Genomic DNA, 18,884 nt, shown 5'->3' on the forward strand with positions numbered 1-18,884 from the left:
CAAAGGACTCTCAAGAGTCTTCTCCAGCACCACAGTTCAAAAGCATCAATTCTTTGGTGCTCAGCCTTCTTTATAGTCCAACTCTCACATCCGTACATGACTACTGGAAAAACCATAGCTGTAGACCTTTGTCATCTAAGTGATGTCTCTGCTTTTTAATATGCTGTCTAGGTTTATCATAGCTTGTCTTCCAAGGAGCAAACATCTTTTAATTTCATGTACATATATGTGTGTAACCAAATCACTTTATTGTACTCGTGAAACTAACAGTACTGTAAATCAACTATCAAAAAAAATTATGATGCTATATGATACACAAAGTGGAAGCCATCAATATCCAATGATGGAGGGCTGTAAAATTAGAGCAAATTAGCTTAAATGGCATAGTGCGACATCATTTAAAATTCTCATAAGGAAGTCTGTATAGCAACAATGAAAATAACAATATAATGACCAAGGAAAAAGAATGCAAATCTTATCTGTCTAATGACAACAATGAAGAAATTGCAAAAAACATATAAAAGGATTAGAAAGTATATGAGAACATGACGTGATAAATAAAAGGTAGGAATATGTCATTTTTTTCTTTTTAAATTACTATTTTTGCAGTGAACAATTTTTTTGAACACTTTTCACCAGGCATTAAAGTGTATGAGGCCTCTGAAACAAGTTCAGGAGCCCTCAAACAAGTGTGATAAACTAAAAGATTATAATAGCAATAATGCCAGCCGCAGTGGCAGTGCCTGTCTGTGTCACATCCTGGCACGAGCACAGGCCTCCACCTGTCATCCTCTCCTCCCCTTCCTGACCACAGTCCTTGGCACACATGGAGCAGGAAGCCCTGAGCTGTCACAGGTGAGGAGACAGAGGCCTAGGGAGGTCAGATGTCTTTGTCTGGGCCCCACTGATGCTCAGGTGGGAAGCAGAAACTGGGGTTCAGGTCTTGGAACTCCTAATGGCAGGTGGTTTCCCCTGGTGGATGGCATGTCCTTGGTGCTGGCAGACATGCCTCTCCGCAGAACCACCTATGGAATCTTTAACACCAACAATCCTGGGGCCTCCCCAGAGACACTGAGTCAGTGCCGGCCCCGTTGGTCTGGGCTCCCTGGACCTTGTGACAGCAACCAGATGGGGAGCCTTTGTGCCCCTCATGCCCCGTCCACCCCCTCATCAGGGGGAGGAGGACAGGACAGAGAGCAGGACTGAGCACGTGAAGCCAGGAGAGAATATCAGATTAGGAGCCTGTTAGCTGAACCTCTGTGGCTGGCCCGGTTCCCCTTTCCACCTCTGCTGCCCTTCTACCTCTGGAGCTTCTTCCAGTTAATCAAAGAAGTACTTCTGAATTAAAGAAAAACTATTGGGGGAGGAAGATATTTTGTTTCATTTTGTGTCACCGTTAAGATTTGTATAAATGCGTATTTCTCTTGTATGTGCTAAGCTTTGTGAATTCATGTGAGTTGAGAACCTTTGCACATTTCATTTGAAGGTTGTTTTGCTGTTATGTTTGGTGACAGCTGTCATAAACTGACTTACAGTGTCCCCCAGTTCCCAGACATCAGCCAAGTAGCTCGTTAAACTCATCAGTGTTGTCTCTTTAATTCTTACTGTTTCACATGAAGTAAGACAGCCACCACCTCAAAGTGGAGATATTTTGTTCTTTGACTTCTTAATTCGTGTCTGGACAGAAATTAGCAGTGAGTTCAGTGTCCTGTATTGCGTTCTCCAGAAGGGATAGAAAACAAAATTTTCTTTTGAAAACGAAGTGTTCTTTCCCTTACAACTGCCCTTTCCTAGACGGTAATTCAAATTTAAGGTTTCTCGCATTCTTTGGGGGAATAGATAGGATATAAATAATAAACAAATAAGCATCTAGTTCATTTCAGTAATTTCCTTGAAGAAGAGTGAGTTTAAGAGTTACATACTTCAGTGGTGAAAATCACATTGGGATGTATATATTTCTGTCTGCTTTTAATTAATTTAGTACCCTGAGTTGCAATTTGATGAGGCAAAGCCGTGCTAGGAGGACTGACTAAATGCACTCTTCCATTATCTTTATTGTTCCTGTACTTGACCCCTTTCTGTGTTTTTCTGCAGTGACTGGTACTATGCAAGGAGCCCCTTTCTGAAGCCAAAGCTGAGCTCTGACATCGTGGGCCAACTCTACGAGCTGACTGAGGTCCAGTTTGACCTGGCATCGAGGGGCTATGACCTGGATGCTGCCTGGCCAACATTTGCCAGGTACTTTGAAGAATTAACTGCTTGGTTGAAAAGAGGGGAAAGAGGTGTTTGAAGTTTTGAAGCTTGCCACCAGTCCGCTCAAAGCAGTTTTGCTAATGCAGTAAATTACCTTATGCTTGCTAATTTTACAGACTTGATTGTATCATGACTAACGATAACATCTGAAGGCTCCAGCCTTAAACTAACCTAGTTGGTTAGGTGGTATGAGTCAGTGGAGATGCATATGCAAAACCCAGGGTTTTCAGATGTGTTAAGGAACTCAGTGTGGGAGCAAGGTGGAAGCAAGTGGGCTTTTCCCAGTTGTGTTCTCGTAGATACAGTTATTATCATAGATGCCAGTGAGAGGGATAGAAAGCTCATCACATAAGGGTTGTTGGAAAGTTTGCTTTGCTGTGTTTTCTTTTCCTACACCAGTACAGTGCCCACACAGCTGCATTCACACAACACCCATTTCAGGAGTGAGGTGCTGAGGAAACAGGCGCAGAGAGTGGAGGGACTTGCCCAGCACCACACAGCTGGCAAGAGCAGGGCCAGGGCACCAGACTCGAGTTCAACTCAAGCCCAGCACTCTTCGTTTTTTTTGCTTTCTGTAAAAAAGTTGTGTTTTGTTTTTAATTCTAATTTTTTGAATTTCTTATCAGGGACTTCCTTCTGTGGAGGAAAAAGTACTGACTATAATGGAACCCATGTGCCAACTACCGGGACTTAAGAGCCAACATTTTTGCCATATTTACTTCACATGTCCTTTTTAGAATGGTTCAATTTTAAAATCATTTCAGAATTACAGAAAAGTTGTAAAAACAGTACACAGTGCTCATCTGTCCTTCACCTCAATTCTGTAGTTAGCAATATTTTACTACAACTGTTTTTATCATTCTCTTTTCTTTTTTAATTTTTTGGCTGCACCTCATGGCTTGGGGATTCTTAGTTCCCCAACCAGGGATCGAACCTGCACCTTTGCAGCAGAAGCTCGGAGTCTTAACTACTAGACTGTCAGGGAATTCCGTATCACTTTTTCTCCTTATGTAAACGTTTGTTTCCATTCTCATTTGAGAATATGTTACAGCCCTGATTGCCCTTTACTCCTAAGTACTTCATTGTATATTTCCTTAAATCAGGGACATCCTCTTATACAACCTCAGTACAATTGTTAAAATCAGGGAATTGACATTGATACAATACTGCTATCCAATCTGTAGAACATACTCAAATCTTAAGAAGTATGCCAGACACGTCTTTGAGCCAGTCCAGAATCACGTCAGTGAATTGTCAGGGGTCTCTAGTCCTGGTTCATTTGGGATAGTTTCTCTTCTTTGTTGTTTATAGCATAGACATTTTTGAGAAGTAGAGGCCAGTTACTTTGTAAATTATTCCCTGATTTGAGTTTGTCTAGTGTATTTTCCCATTACTGTATTCAGGTTACGCATTTAGGGAGAAATACGCCAGGTGTGTGCCTCTTGGTGCACTGTACCCAGAGGCACAGGATGTTGGTTTGTTTCATTACTAGTGAGGTTAACCATCATCATTTGGTTATGCTGGTGTTTGCCAGGTTTCTCCTGAAGTTTTGTTTCTCTCTTTGTTATTAATATGTATGTTATTGGAAGACATTTTGAGACTAGGTGTTTTTTTTTTTCTTTTATCCTATTTCTTTTAAATCTCTCTCCTGTTAGCATCCACTGGTAAATCTTTCCTGAATCAATTACTGTCCTGGTTATTGGAGTGACTTTCTGAGTCCATTTTTCCTTCTGCATTAGTATTTGGCATTCTGTTTGTAAGGAAGATCTTTTCTTTCTTCTCCATCTGTTTATTCATTTGCTTATTTATAGCAGTATTGACTTGTGGATTCTTCTTTTATTCAATAGGTTATATTCGTCACTGTAATAATTTTAAACCTCAAGTTATCTCGTATTGGGCCAGCCAAAGCCCCTTCAAGCTGGTTCCGATACCTTTTTTTTAGGAAATAAAATATAGATTCAAATCCATCCTTTCTGATTTCTCCCTTTCTAGAAGCAGTTACAACCCTATAGTTGATGAATGTCATTCCCGAATATTTTTGTGTTTTACTATATGTTCTCATAAATATATGTATAGTTTAATTTTATATATGTATATTTTTTACATTTGCATACATTGAGTCATGAAGTAGCTATTCTTTTGCAACCTGCCTTTTTCATTCCACTTCGTTTTTGAGATTTTTAGCTATTTGCACAGGGAGTGCTACAGATGTGGAATGGGACTGGCAAAACCATGGCCCACAGGGCAGTGTATAACACACCTTTGTTTACCTACTGTCTATGGGTCTGCTTTCAGGCTACAGTGGCAGAGTTGAGTTGTTGTGACAGAGCCCATAAGGCTTACAAACCAAAAATATTCACTCTCTGGCACTTTACAAAAAAGCTGACCAGTGCGTGGTGTAGTGTTCCTTTGTGTGAGTAAAGAGGCTCTCTGTCTCTCCAGTGATGTAGAGTCAGACTGATTCTGCTTTCTTCACCATGATACACTGCCAAGAGCACCCACATGTCACCTCACACACGTACGTGACTGTCTTCCGGGTAGATGCTGAGAAGTGCAGTTGCTGGGTTGTGGAGACTAACAAGGTACAAAATGTAGTAGTTGTAGATTAAGGGACAGATTCTGGTTAAGTAAAAGTGCATTTCATTTGCAGTGACTAGTGCCATCAAATAGAACTTTCCGCAGTGAGGGAAGTGTCCGGTGTGGTCACATGAACCAGAAGAGGTCTTCCCGCCACATCACCCGTGTCACGTAATGTAAAGCAGTGACCTCAAGGCCCAAAGCACAGCGTGACCTCTGTTTACCAGATTGACTGCTGCTGGTCTCTCACTGGCAGACAAGTAATGGCTGGCACCGAAGTTTCCAGGAAAGCTTAAACCCCAAACTGGGAAAATAGTATATCGTTCCTTTTTGACAGTGGGAGCAAAGCCACCATGCTTAGACTTCAGCAGTGGAGTCCAGCTGCCATGACCAACCTGAATGTGTGCTTTGGTGGAAATTGTTGGGCTTTGCCTCCTTACTATACCTGGGTGGGCATCACCCCTGCCACCACCTGGTTGCCGAGTGACAACCAAGGCCTCCCTGAGTGTGTGTGTGTGTTTCCTGCTCTGATGCAGGCATGTCTGTTCTGCGGCCCCACAGGAGGACCCTGGCCACCAGCTCTTCCGCTTACCTGTGGAGACCACCCAGCCGAAGCTCAAGCATGAGCAGTTTGGTGAGCAGCTACCTGCAGGTAACTTCCTGTCTGTCATATCCTTGCCCCGCCCAACTCGGGACGTTTTCAGACACCTGGTGTTCCAGCCCCAAGCCACATAACCCCTCAGTCATGCCCGCTGTTTCCTAGAGTCCAGGTTTTTACGACCAAAAGGAATTTAGGCCTTTTAAAAAGTAAGTTATTTTTAAAAAATTTTTGAAGTGTTTTGTAAGAAGTGATTTAGCACTGTGGTTAAAAGTGGCAAGGTCATATCCTGACTGTCACTTGCCACCTGTGTGACTCTGGGAAGGTGACTTACCGTCTCGAAACTTGAGCTATGTCATCTGTAAAATGGGATCATAACAATTATCCCGGCCCTTAAGATGGTTGTAGGGAGTAGACAAGGGTACGCACATACTGTGCTTGAAGGCTTGGCACAAGCCTAGTGCTCAGTGAATGCTAGTGGGTAGGGTCAGTTTGGTTAATTTTGTTAGCAATGTGAATGGAATGTATCATAATTTAATGGGAAAGAACACTGAAATTATTCAGCAAAGCAATATAAAGAGTAATCAATACAAGAAGCATTCAGAGTAGCATTTTTACCCCATTTTGTGATATAATCGCAGCAGGAATTTGGGTACAGTGCAATGGGTGAGCAGTAGTTTACATACAACCTCATTTCTCTGAGAGTGAACATCCATTGTGTTACCAACGCTACCGGGGGCGAGATGGGAAACGTCGATTCTGGGTCTCAGGGGAGCTCATGCGTGTGGCATTGCATCATGGTTTTAGGATGTGCTGCTGACCTTCTCTGGCAGCTGCTTTGAGCGAAGGGGTTCCAGTCCTTCAAATAGCTCCATAGACTTTACTTTAGGTCACGTTATTGCTGTATTTTTCCTTCTATTCTCATTAAATTCTAAAGTGACCAAACATCTGTGTAGCTTCATCCTCAAGCTACTTATTTTCCATGTTTCCACCCAGACTCAGGAGATGGCCTCCAGCCTGGACCTGAGCAACCCCTTAAACAGCGAGTCCCTGGAGGGCTTCGATGAGATGCGGCTGGAGCTGGACCAACTAGAGGTGCGGGAGAAGCAACTGCAGGAGCGGATGCAGCAGCTGGACAGAGAGAACCAGGAGCTGAAGGTGGCCATCAGCCTGCAGGGAGAGCAGCTGCAGGTGGAGAGGGAGAGGGGCCGCGCCACCGCCGAGGACAACAGTCGCCTCGCGGACATGGTGGCCGCGCTCCAGAAGCAATGGGAAGTCACCCAGGCCATGCAGAACACCTTGGTGGAGCTGCACACATGCCTACAGGCCCTGGAGCTGGGGGCTGTGGAGAAGGAGGAGGATTACCGCTTGGCCCTGCGGCGGCTGGAGTCCCTGCTGAAGCCCCTGGCTCGCGAGCTCAAGGCCACACATGCCTCCCCGGGCAGGAGGGACCAGCCTGCAGCCAATGTCCCGGAGCAGCCGGCCGCAGCCGAGCAGACGGCCGTTACGGCTCTGGATGCAGAGGAGCGGGAAGAGCGCGTCCCCAGTGACTCGGCCCTGGAGACCCAGGAGCTGGCGGTGAGGCTCCAAGCCCTGGAAAGTGAGAACACCCGCGTCCAGCAGCTCAGCAGGCAGCAGGCAGCACAGCTGGAGCAGCTGGCTGGGGAACTGCAACTGAAGGAGGAGGCCAGGGCCTGCATGGAGCACCTGGTGGAGGAGACGGCCCTGCTGCGGGAAGAGCTGTCCCGCCAGGGGCAGGAGGCAGCCCAGCTCCGGCGCCAGCTGCAGGAGTCGCTGGGCCACTTGGGCTCCCTGGAGGAGGAGCTTGCAGAAGCGAGGCATGAGGCGCGGCGGCGGCTGGAGGAGAAGGAGCTGCTGGAACAGGAGGCCCACTCACTGAAACGGCAGTTGCAGCTCCTGGAGACCCAGCTGGCCCAGGTGAGCCAGCACGTGAGTGACCTGGAGGAGCAGAATAAGCAGCTCATCCAGGACAGGGACCACCTCAACCAGAAGGTGGGGACACTGGAGCGACTTGCTGCTCAGCTAGGCCCCGGTCTGCCCAGCGTAGCTGAGACACGTGAGGCTCCAAACTCTGCCCCACAGGAGGCCTGCGAGATGCTGGAGGAGGAACAGCAGGGCCTGCGGGAGGGACAGACAGATGATCCCAGGGTGCACGGGGCCGGCCCGGAGGACCAGCTCCGGCAGGCCCACAGGGAGCTGGAGAAGGAGCTGCAGAATGTGGCTGAGCGCAACCACATTCTGGAGGAGAGGCTTCAGGCCCTGCAGGCTGATTACCAAGCACTGCAGCAGCGGGAGGCGGCCATCCAGGGCTCGCTGGCCTCTCTGGAGTCAGAGCAGACGGAGGCCAGCCTGAGGGCCCATGTGGCAGAGAAGGAGGCTGCCCTGCAGAGCAAGGAGGCCGAGTGCCGGCGACTGCGGGAGCAGGTAGAGCAGGGCCGGCAGCTCGCCGAGGCCCGGGACGGGGAGCTCCAAGCTCTTGAGGGCCAGTGCCGGCAGCAGACCCAGCTGATTGAGACCCTCAGGGCAGACAGAGGCCAACAGGGTCTCAGCCCACCTGAAGACCATGTGCCGCAGGAGCTGGCCACCCAGCTGGCCCTGTCTCAGGCGCAGCTGGAGACCCATCGCGGGGAGGCCCAGCGACTGCAGGCCGTGGTGGTGGAGCTCCAGGCCAAGCTGCAGGCCACCCTTGGGGACCAGGAGAAGGTGAAGACCCAGCTGAGCGTGGCTGAGGCTGCTCTGACAGAGCACAGGGCCCTCGTGCAGCAACTGAAGGAGCAGAACGAGGCCCTCAACAGGGCCCACGTCCAGGAGCTGCTGCAGTGCTCAGAGCGCGAAGGGGCACTGAGGGAGGAGAGGGCCGGAGAGGCAGAGCGGAGGGAAGAGGAGCTCCAGATCCTGCGGGAGGAGCTGTCCCGGGCCAAGTGCAGCTCCGAGGAGGCTCATCTGGAGCACGCCGAGCTGCAGGAGCAGCTGCACCGGGCCAACACGGACACAGCCGAGCTCGGCATCCAGGTCTGTGCGCTGACCGCAGAGAAAAAGCAGGTGGAGGGGGCGCTGGCCCACACCATTCAGGAGCTCCGGGAGGCCAAAGAGGCAGCCTCCAGGGAGCGGGAGGGCCTGGAGCACCAAGTGGCAGGGCTGCAGCAAGAGAAGGAGAGCCTGCAGGAGCAGCTGAAGGCGGCCAAGGAGATAGCCAGCTCCCTGCCTGGCCTTCAAGCCCAGCTGTCCCAGGCTGAACAGCATGCCCAGAGCCTCCAGGAGACCTCACACCAGGAGCTCGACACCCTTAAGTTCCAGCTGAGCACCGAGATCATGGACTACCAGAGAAGACTGAAGGTAACCCTCCCCCCAGCCATCTGAGCTGCACCCACCTCCTGCAGCAGGGCCTGGTGGGTCCCCGAGTGAGTGGGAGGCACCTTGGGCCATGTGGCCCATGAGGGCCCGGGAATGTCCTGTTGTCAGAGCTCACAGCATCCTTGTCCTGCAAGAACCTGTCAGGGACCCAGCACGAAGGAGAGATGCCTTCACTCAGACATCTGATGCCATTGCAGACAAGTTTGGCCCACACAGAATTTTTTTTTGTAATTAGCAGCAACATTTTAAGAGCAAATTGTTTGTAGATTTAGTTCGGGGGCTTCTTTTGAAATGTTAGGAGGCCTGTAAGCCTGTACCCTCATTCCTGCATGGCAGCAGTCAGCAGGAGCAGGGCGGGGACTGCCTGCTCTAAGGAAACATGAGGCCTCTGGTATTTTCCTTACCCTCGTTTATGTACTTGCTTGTCCAAGCCCTTTGGGCTTGTGAGTTCCTGACTGCCTCAAATCCTATCCCTGGATTCTCTGTCCCTTCAGCTGCCTTCTGATAACAATGCGGTTGTAATAAACCAACTCAATTTGTTTTCACAAGACCCTTGGGATAGAAGAGCTTATGTGTGCCCTAGACTGCACGGGGGAGAAGGGTTAAGAGTCAGGACACAGCCGAGCAGACACGGGGCTTCGGCCTCTGATGCCCGTCATGTGTCTGTGTGCTTCTGGGTCTGTGCGCGCTCAGACCGCTCCTCTCACTCAGGCAGCCGCCGCCTTTCCACAGATGTCCCTCCCACCCTGTGTCACTCTATCCTGTGCAGCTCTACCCTTCCCGCGTAGAAATGAAATTCTAAGCTCAGATGCCAATCTAAATCTCTTAGCTTGACAGGATTGTATTACCAGTGAAGCCCAAAGCTTATTGAGTTTGGGAGGAAGAGAAGTGGCTTGTTTTTACCCACTTAGGTGACTGGGGCCGAAGGAGTCTCAGAACAAGGACCCCACTTTTCTGATCCCTTTCCCATCCTCTCAGGCCTCCAGTGAAGAATGCAGGAACCTCAGGGGCCAGCTGGAGGAGCAGGGTCGGCAGCTGCAGGCCGCCAAGGAGGCCGAGGGGAAGCTGAAGGTAGGCCCGAGCCCTGGGGTCCAGGGGAGGTGCTCCTGCCTGCCTGAGCAGGGGCTGGCCTACATCCACCTGGTCACTCTACTCCCAGGCTGTGGGCCTTTTGGGAGGGAATCTCGCTTGTCTCTCACCAGACCATCAAGAGGCCTCCCTGTGGGAGATCCAGTGCCCCCACTGAAGCTGCTGTCAGCTCACCTTTGTAGACACCCAGAGTCTGTGTCATGGCCCCGCCACTCCCTGGACACCTGGCTGGAGCTGCCAAGTGTGTTTTTTCACACCACCCCCCGCCATGTCTTTGGAAAAGGCAATGGCGACCCACTCCGTTATTCTCACCTGGGAAATCCCATGGACAGAGGAGCCTGGTAGGCTACAGTCCGTGGGGCCGCAAAGAGTCGGACACGACTGAGTGACTAATGCGCACACACATTCGCACATGTTCTCCAAGTCAGTGATTCTGACCTGAGCTGGAGCAGGGGTGACGCTGAAGCCTGTCTTCAGGGCTGTTACGTTTTTCAGAAACCCCCACACCCTGCAACCACACTTCCACCCCCACCCTGGAGCCCCTACACCCACCACAACTGGCCCTAGTTGATACTGAAGAGACATGGTTACAAACGGGAATCTATCCCACTCCACACACGCACTAGTTCTTGGCCTCTTAAACGAAAGCCTCTTCCATTGGAAGTGCACCAGCCAGATGGGGTGGAGCAAGCCAGTCACCGGGTGGCATCTTGCACAGCTTCTGCAGCCAGGTGTCTTCTCCCTGCTGTCCTATGCCAGGCCACCCAGGTGGACGTGCAGGAGAAACTGAGCTGCACCAGCAAGCACCTTGCCGAGTGTCAGGCCGCCATGCTGAGGAAGGACGAGGAGGGGGCCGCCCTGCACCAAGACTTGGACAGGTTAGTTACACAGTCTGCCTGCGGGGCCAGTGGGAGAGTCCTCACAGAAGGGGCGGGTTTGGTCCAGTCATTTAGAAAGTCAACCACTCATATCAGCTTTAAAAAGTCCTTTTGCAAGAAAAGCTGTAGACCCAGGAAGTGCTTATGTCGGAAGCATGCCACAGAGATCCTTGGCAATCTGCCTGTAGAAGCTGCAGGGAACCTTTCTCTTAATCCATTGTCATCTCTGGGAGGCATATTTCAGTTCAGGAACTTCATGCTTTGGTAAAAATCAAATGAAATAAAAATTAGGCAAGTGTCATGATACTAACAACAGCAAACGTTTAAGTAATGCCTAAAATGTGGCAAGTCCCATTTTAAATACTTGATATTTACTTGCCTATTTAATCCTCCCAACGGTCCTGTGAGGATGGTATTATTATTTATCCCATTTTATGAATGAGGAAAATGCAGCTCAGAAGAATGAAGTCACTTTCCCAGGTCACACAGCGTGTAAGTGGTGATGGCAAGACTAGAACTTAGAACATTTGGCTCCAGAGTCTTTTTCTGAACAACTACCCTGAAAAATATATAGACAGATAGTTTTGTGTTTTATTGTATTCAGTTTTGTTTTATGGAACTGATTTGTGAGTTATGTGTGCATGTTTTCACCAGTATGAGTTTTGACCTGAGTTCTTCATCAGTCACATGACAGGCTGCAGGGTTAAGTGTGAAGTTCTCCCAGCTCATCCAGGAGGGAATGAGCGAGCCAGGGAGCAGGATCGGCTTATCTTCCTGCAGACTCTCTGGTGCTGTGTCTGTGGAGAGCACGTCTTGCCGTCACCCTTTCGTCATCATTTCTTTTAACCTTAAAATATGGCCCTCCCTGTGTCCAGCCCCAAGGCTGCTGCATCTTCAGACCTGGCAGCCCCCTGGAGCTGTGTGCATCACCAGCCCACCATCCAGCGATGGGGCCAGGCTCATCCTGCAGGGTATCCTGGCTCCCGATTGCATGTGTGCTCCCAGGAGAAGGAGACACACCAAACTTCCCCAAGGCTTTGACTTTCTCACCCATCTCCTACCACCTGCTTCTAGGCCTGGCCCAGGCTCAATGGGAGATTCAGACCACATTGGATGCTTAGTAGCCTGGATATATATTTCTTCTCATCTGACTCTCCTCTCAGAGTTCAATTTCTGTAGTACTCATGCTTCCCTTAGCCAGGTCGTGTTCATGTGACAACTTAAATAGAACCTCCTAAGATGGTGGTATTTTTTTTTTTAATGCTATAACTGTGTGTACTTCAGTGGACAGTGTCTAGTAAACAGCCTGCTGACAGCTTTTTACTGGACATGGGAAGGCTGGAATAGATACAGATTGATTAGTCAGGCGCAGCCCTCTAGTTTTATGGAGCTTTTATGAATGCCTTGGTTCATAAACCATCCTTCGCAAACCACTGCCTTAGGGGACTAGTGAGCTGAATGAAAAGTGGGCAAGGACAGGCAAACTGTGGTTCAGCCTGCCTCTCTCATAGCCTGAGACTCTGCAGTACCCAGAGCAGGATTCTGTAGGCGTCGAGGCCTCAGGTTGAACTCCTGGCCATGCAGAGTTAGTGCCTGCTCTGTGCCCAGTGCCGCACCCCATGTATAGAGTCCCAGAGAAACGTGGGGGACAGACGCTCCTCTGCCTGGCCACCTCCAGGAAGCTGCGCCTCAGTTCTTCCTGTTCTGACTCCTTTTTCCTCTGCATATCCACCCTCCATCACCGACCCATGCACCTCACCCATTGGGCTCCTTTCACAACCTCAGTTTTCTCCCAAGAAAAGTAATGCAGAGTTTGACCCACCTGGGGTGCTCCTAGTGACCTGAGGTCAACCTCCTCTGCCGAATGTCCCTTGTATTTGTTGTGGGGGGGTAGCAATGTGTGAAGAGTTTGGGTGTGTGAGAGGAGGTTTGAAGGCTTAAGAGAATATATGCCGTGTGAGCGGAACAGTGCTAAGGGGCTCCCCGCAGAAAGACAAAGGCAGGTAGGGCAGCGGGACTGCTTATTAGAGGCCGAGGTTAGCCCTGGGGGAAGGGGGAAGCTGGAAATAGGTGATCAGGACAACTTACCACTCCTCCACCAGGACCCAGAAGGAGCTTGAAAGAGCCACCACAAAGGCCCAGGAATATTACAACAGACTCTGCCAGGAGACGGCAGACAGGGAGAAGAATGACCAGAAGATGCTCGCTGACCTGGATGACCTGAACAGAACCAAGAAGTACCTGGAGGAGCGACTGATAGAGCTGCTCAGGTGAGTGTCGGGACAGACCAGGGGCCAGGGGCTTCCCCTGAGCTTGGCTTTTCTTTAAAAAAGTATGACTCCTTGAAGGGACTCTTGCAGGGAAGTGGGCCCCTGTCTGCTTGCATTCTGTTGTAAGGGCACACACATGTGAACAGGGTCTACTCAGGCCCTTGGCAGCCTTAAAAGACAGGATTTCACTGTTCCCACTAGTGTGCATCTGGTTTGTATTTTCATATTGCTGTGTTAATCGTTTTCAAAATCTCCATGTACTCAGCTGCAGAGTGACAGTCAAAGATGTTTGATATCCTCAGGGACTTGTCCATTCCCTTGCCCCTCTCTCATGAGTCCTTTTCTCCTTCTCCTCCATCCGACTCTCCCCAGTACCCGGGATCCCAAACTCCAGTGCCTCAGGTAACAGTTGTGTGCTTGGTCGCTCAGGTAGCAGACAGTGATGTAAATGTGTGAACCAGGCTGGAGGGGCTCTGAGAAACCAGAGGACATGGCTGCACTGCTACTGCCAAGTCACCTTACTTCTTCAGAGAGGGTCGAAATCTGGATTTTTATGTGAAATTGGCCTGAGTTTTAAATGTTGGCAAGTCATTCCAAAAAATTTTTAAAGCTTTTTATATGGGAATCGTCTTTCTTTTTTGGCTGCGCCTTGTGGCTTGTGGGATCTTAATTCCCTGACCAGGGATCGGACCTGTGGCCCCTGCAGTGGAAACCCAGAGTCTTAACCACTAGACCTCCAGGGAAGTCCTTTCAAAAATACAAAAGTAGATAGCAGAATGCACCTCTCTGTACCTGTCACCCAGCCTCAACATTATGCTCATGACCAAGTCTTGTGTTTCCTGAAGTCCTACCCATTTCTCCCACCTCCTCAGACTGTTTTGAAGCAAATCCCAAACTTCCTGTCATTTCATCCACAAGTATTTTGGTGCGTGCCTTCCTAACACTGGGACTCTTTATTTTAAACAACCACAATATCATTATTATGCTTAAAAATTTACTAATTCCCAATGTCATCAAGTATCTAGTCATTTTGAAATCTTTCCAATTGCTTTATAATTTTTTCTAGTCAGAATCTAAATTAGATTTGTATGTTGCATGGGGATACGTTTCTTGGATCTCTCTTACTTAGGCATGGTTTCCCCACCATCTCTCCTCTTTTCCTTTGCAGTTTACTTTTAAAGAAAGCAGGCCATTTATCTGGTAGGGTTTCCTGTGGCCTGGGCTTTGCTGATTACATCTCTGTGGTGTCATCTAACATGTTCTTCCATCTTCTGTGTAGCCTATAAATTGATAGTTATAACTAGAGCAGTGGTTCTCAGCCCTGATGCAAATTGGAGTCACTAGGGGAGCTAACTAAAGTAACGCTCAGGTCTGGACCCCACCCAGACCAACCAGATTGGAATTCCTGGGAGTGGGATCCAGGCATCAGTGAGCAAGAGTTGAAAACTACTGCTCAACTAGACACTGGCTCAGACTCAAAGTTTTGTTCAGAAAACTCCATAAAATTGGTTTATAGTTTTGGGTCTTTCTTTCAAGAACCACATAAGATCTGGTTAGCCCTTTTTTTTACACTGTCAGCAGCCACGCATAAGCTGTGCCTAAATGTACTAATTCATTTGGGGTTGCAAATTGGCAATAATAAATTTTGACTAATTTGGAAGCTTGAAAACTCTGCCCACGCGCCATCAGTTTGCAGAATAGGGTCTCAGCATTTGTGACCTCTGTGTTCACACACCTTCAAGAGGTTTGTGATGGAAAAGCCCAGGTCCTGACACAGTTGACATGTTCCTGGGGTCTGGGCACCTGGCCTCCCAGGGTCGGACAGAACAAACTGTGGCCCAGTTGGGAAAATGACGCTGGTCCCAAGAATGGGTCTTCCTGCTTCCTGACAATGTCAAGCATTCCTGAAAAGTCCATGTTCTGGTTTATATTTCAGGGGAACGGTCTTTGGTTGACTTGGAGTCCCTGACTGGTGAGAGTTCCAGCTTCTCTCAGGGCCTGGGTGGCTCTGGTGTGGCTCTCAGACATCAGTAGCTCACATGTTGCCAGGGCCATTAATTATTACTTAAACCATAAAAACAAGAAGGATCCCAAACACATTTAAGATTTGGGTGGGCGGTACATTCCTGGTTATTTGGCTCATAGCACCGTGGCTGTCATGTAATCATGGCAACATGTGACAGCCTAAACTCCCAGTGGCCGTGTACACTGTCATTTAGACCCTGGGCAGCTGGTGACCCTTGTTAGTGCTAGCAGGTCTTTGTAGTTGCCAGAGCCTTTTATGGACCCCACAGGCCCCCCATACCTTCACATGTGCGGTATCAGATCAGGACCCACACATAGGGGGACGCCTGCTGAGTCTGGATCTGCTGTGGGGTGACAGGTGACCTTGGTATCAATAAAAGTGAATTCCCCTCCTGTCTTGCAGAATTCAGAAGCAGTCTTTTGAAGTGAATCCAGAGGTAGTTCTGTCATTTTCATGGACTTTTTCTTCTTTTCTAATGCGGCTGTGTCCCAGGGACAAGGATGCTCTCTGGCAGAAGTCAGATGCCCTGGAATTCCAGCAGAAGCTCAGTGCTGAGGAGAGGTGGCCTGGGGACACGGAGGTGAACCACTGCCTCGACTGCAAGCGGGAGTTCAGCTGGATGGTGCGGAGGCACCACTGCAGGTCAGCGGGCGACTCGAGGGCAGGGCCCAGAGCCAGAGCAGAGGGCACTGTACAGGGACTTAGGGCAAGTGTTGGCATGGCGGCCACTTGTCTAGGAAGAGCATATTGTCTTTTAGTTTTTAGGGAACCAGTTGAGGAAGGGGTATTAGGCAGGGTCCCAGCAGGACACTCAAGGATCCCTGAAAGGGAAGAGAGTTGAATACAGGGCATGTGGGCAGAAGTGAGGGGACCCCCAGGGATGTGGGGCACCCAGAGACCCAAGTCTTGGCACTTGCTTGGCCTGCGGGGATCAGAGGGAAAATGGACCACGGAGAGAGCAGGGGCTGAGGCTTCACCAGAGAGAAATAGAGCCAAGACCTCCCTGCACCCAGGACCCGAAGATGGGCAGGCAGGAATGAATTTCAAGTTGGGACGGAGGCATGGAGAATCATCTTTGGTTTTAGAGCCCAGCCCTCAGGCATGGGATGCCCACCTGCATTGTAGTGTCAGGGAAGGGGGCTCAGCCTGCGTGCTAGGACCCTAGGAAGTAAAACTTCCTCCTGTCAGGTGTTACCCAGGTGGCTTTCTTGGAGTCTTAGGAAATGGGCCTTGAGGCCATGGTCCAGAGTGGGGGCAGAGCTGGGTGTGATGAACCGTGTGGCGTCTAGAGGCCAGTTCCGGCGCCAGGCAGGGTGCTTGAGACCCCTGTGCAGCGTCCTCACAGCCCGTCCCCGTGTCGTCCCCAGGATATGCGGCCGCATCTTCTGTTACTACTGCTGCAACAACTATGCCATGAGCAAGCACAGCGGCAAGAAGGAGCGCTGCTGCCGGGCCTGCTTCCGGAAGCTGAGCGAGAGCCCTGGGTCCCCCGACAGCAGCAGCTCGGGCACCAGCCAGGGGGAGCCCAGCCCCGCGCGATCCCCCGCCCAGGCTGCACCCCAGGCCACCGGAGGCCAAGGTCAGCTTCCCTACTGCCTCTGTTCTCCGGGGGCCGCCCTCCCCAGCACCCAACTGTGGCTGCTTAGCTGGGCCACACCTAGTTCGGTACTTCCAAAGTGAGGCACTGAAAAGGTAGTACCACCAGTCTGAGACTTTCTTTTTGATGTAATCAGGATTGAAAGTGAATTGAAAAGGGAATAACTTTCTCCTGATATGATTCAGCATTATTATTTAACGTGAGGTCTGTTTGCCTCTTAACTCATCTATCACCAATGGAACGCCACCCCACGCTTTAGAAAATGCTGTTACCCAGGCCTCAGCCCCGATCTTCTGCCCCAGGGTAACCGAAAGCCAGGTGTTGAATCTGGAAATGAGTGCATCCTTCCCTGTCTTCCCAGTAGCTGGTGTTCTCACTCAGTGACAAAGAAGGACTCATTGTCCTTCATCTCCTCTCACTCAGCTCAGTAAAAGGAAGTGGGATTTGGTTCCTGCTGCTTCTGCTCCAAGCACAGCCTCGCAGACCCCAGCCCAGGCTGCCCGCGCAGGACTGGACTGTGGTGTAGAGCAGGAGGGGGGCAGAGCTGCGGTGACTCGGGCGGCAGTGAGTGTCATGTGCGCAGACATCGCTGCCTCCTGCAGCCAGAGCCCTGCACCCCTCCTGGGCCTCAGTCTGCATCCAGGCCAGCCAGCCTTCAGAGACACTGTTAGCTCCTCTTTTGTTTAAATGGATCATCAAGGAGGTTGGCCGGCTCCATTATTTATACTAGATACAAACAACTGCTCAGGGATTGGGAAGTGTACTTTGCACAGCATTAGTGTGTTATTTAAAAATTACTGAATTTTGAAAGCCCTTTATATATCCTGAGTATGATTTATTATATATGTGTTTTACAAATGTTTTTCTGACTTTTTAAATTTTCTTTTGATGAACAGAATTTGGATAAAGTCCAGTCTTATCAATTTTTTTCCCCTTATGGGTCAATTATTTCCTGTTCTTTTAATATCATATCTCTCTTTGTTTAACTCAAGGACTCAAAGATCTTCTTTTGTTTTCTCCTAAAAGTTTTATAGTTTTAGATTCATGTTTAGGTCTATGGTTCATTTTGAGTTTTTTAATATAATGCAAGCTTTGCCCAAAGATTCATTTTTTGTATATGGTTGTCCAGTTATTCCAACACCATTGGTTGAAAGGTCTATTCCTATAGAACTGCCTTTGTGCTTTTCTCAAAAATCAGTTGCCTTTATGTATGATTTGGTATCTGGATGGACTTTCTGTTCCACTCCATGTACCAACGTTCCTTTTCTTTCACCAATACCACACTGTTATGATTGCCATAATTTTATAAGTCTTAAAATCGGGCAGAGTGAGTCCTCCAATTTTCTTCTTTATTAAAGTTTGGCTATTCTAGGTCCTATGCTTTTCCATATAAATTTTAGAATTAGCTAGTCAATTTCTACAAAAACATCCTGGTTACATTTTGGTTGGGATTGCATTGAGTCTCTACAGCAGTCTGGGGAGAATTGCCAAAGTAACAAAGTTGAATCTTTCCAGTCCACACCTGGCAGAGCACTCTATTTAGGGCTCCTTTGGTTTCTCTTGGTGGGCATCATCTTGGGTCCCTGTTGCTCATTTTCCCTTCCCTCCTCTTCCTTCCCTCTTCCCCCTGCCAGCATCAAAAGGCAGGTTCAGGAATATGGCTGGGCCTATGAAAAAAGACCAGTCTCTGGTCCCCCTTTACAGCCTGTGCCTCAAGCCGCCCTCCATTATGCAGACTTTAGACCAGAGGAAGAATATCACTCCTAAAGCCTGGCCCATCAGGAGCTGTGAGGCAGGGCCCGCTGGGAACTTGCAGCCCACGTGAACTCTTCTTCTCGCTGACCAGCCCAGGACTCTTTCCCACACCTGGCTCATGCTGGGTGTTTCAGTGACAACACAGGGTGGCATGGTGCCAGTGTGCTGAGGTTGCTTGTTTTGATTTCTGATATTTCCTGCCTCCTCCCCTGCCTGTCTTTCTTTCTGTCTTACTTGCCTTTTCTTCTTTCACCTCAGACCTGCCATCACAGCTTCCATCACATGCAGAAGGGTGCTTGTTGGCGGGGTGGGGGTGACAAGAACAGCAGCATCCACACAGCACCCTTCCTACCTGGTGCTCTGCAGAGTTGGGCACAAGTCCCTCGAGCTTCAGGGATTGGGGGGTGGGAAGTGGGGGGACTGAGACGGAAATGCAGGTCACACAGAATCCTGCTCTCTAAGAGGC

At 49.4% G+C, this 18,884-nt stretch overlaps 1 protein-coding gene across 14 annotated transcripts in view; it reads left to right on the forward strand.

Annotated features, from left to right (window-relative positions):
• FYCO1 (FYVE and coiled-coil domain autophagy adaptor 1) overlaps positions 1–18,884 on the forward strand; it is a 268,566-nt gene that overhangs the window by 209,542 nt on the left and 40,140 nt on the right. For 12 of the 14 annotated variants that reach the window (XM_081525965.1, XM_081525962.1, XM_081525963.1 and 9 more), the window contains 8 exons: positions 2,095–2,238; positions 5,392–5,482; positions 6,425–8,785; positions 9,782–9,874; positions 10,652–10,770; positions 12,873–13,040; positions 15,559–15,708; positions 16,434–16,645. In XM_081525965.1, coding sequence (XP_081382091.1) covers positions 2,095–2,238; positions 5,392–5,482; positions 6,425–8,785; positions 9,782–9,874; positions 10,652–10,770; positions 12,873–13,040; positions 15,559–15,708; positions 16,434–16,645 — 3,338 coding nt within the window. The remainder of the gene's footprint in view (positions 1–2,094; positions 2,239–5,391; positions 5,483–6,424; positions 8,786–9,781; positions 9,875–10,651; positions 10,771–12,872; positions 13,041–15,558; positions 15,709–16,433; positions 16,646–18,884) is intronic. The other 2 variants (XM_081525966.1, XM_081525967.1) reach the window with 1 other exon arrangement.

Source organism: Giraffa tippelskirchi, chromosome 9 (assembly GCF_054371585.1).
Source record: "Giraffa tippelskirchi isolate mGirTip1 chromosome 9, T2T-mGirTip1v1.2.pri, whole genome shotgun sequence".
In the NCBI taxonomy this organism is placed as follows: Eukaryota; Metazoa; Chordata; class Mammalia; order Artiodactyla; family Giraffidae; genus Giraffa; species Giraffa tippelskirchi.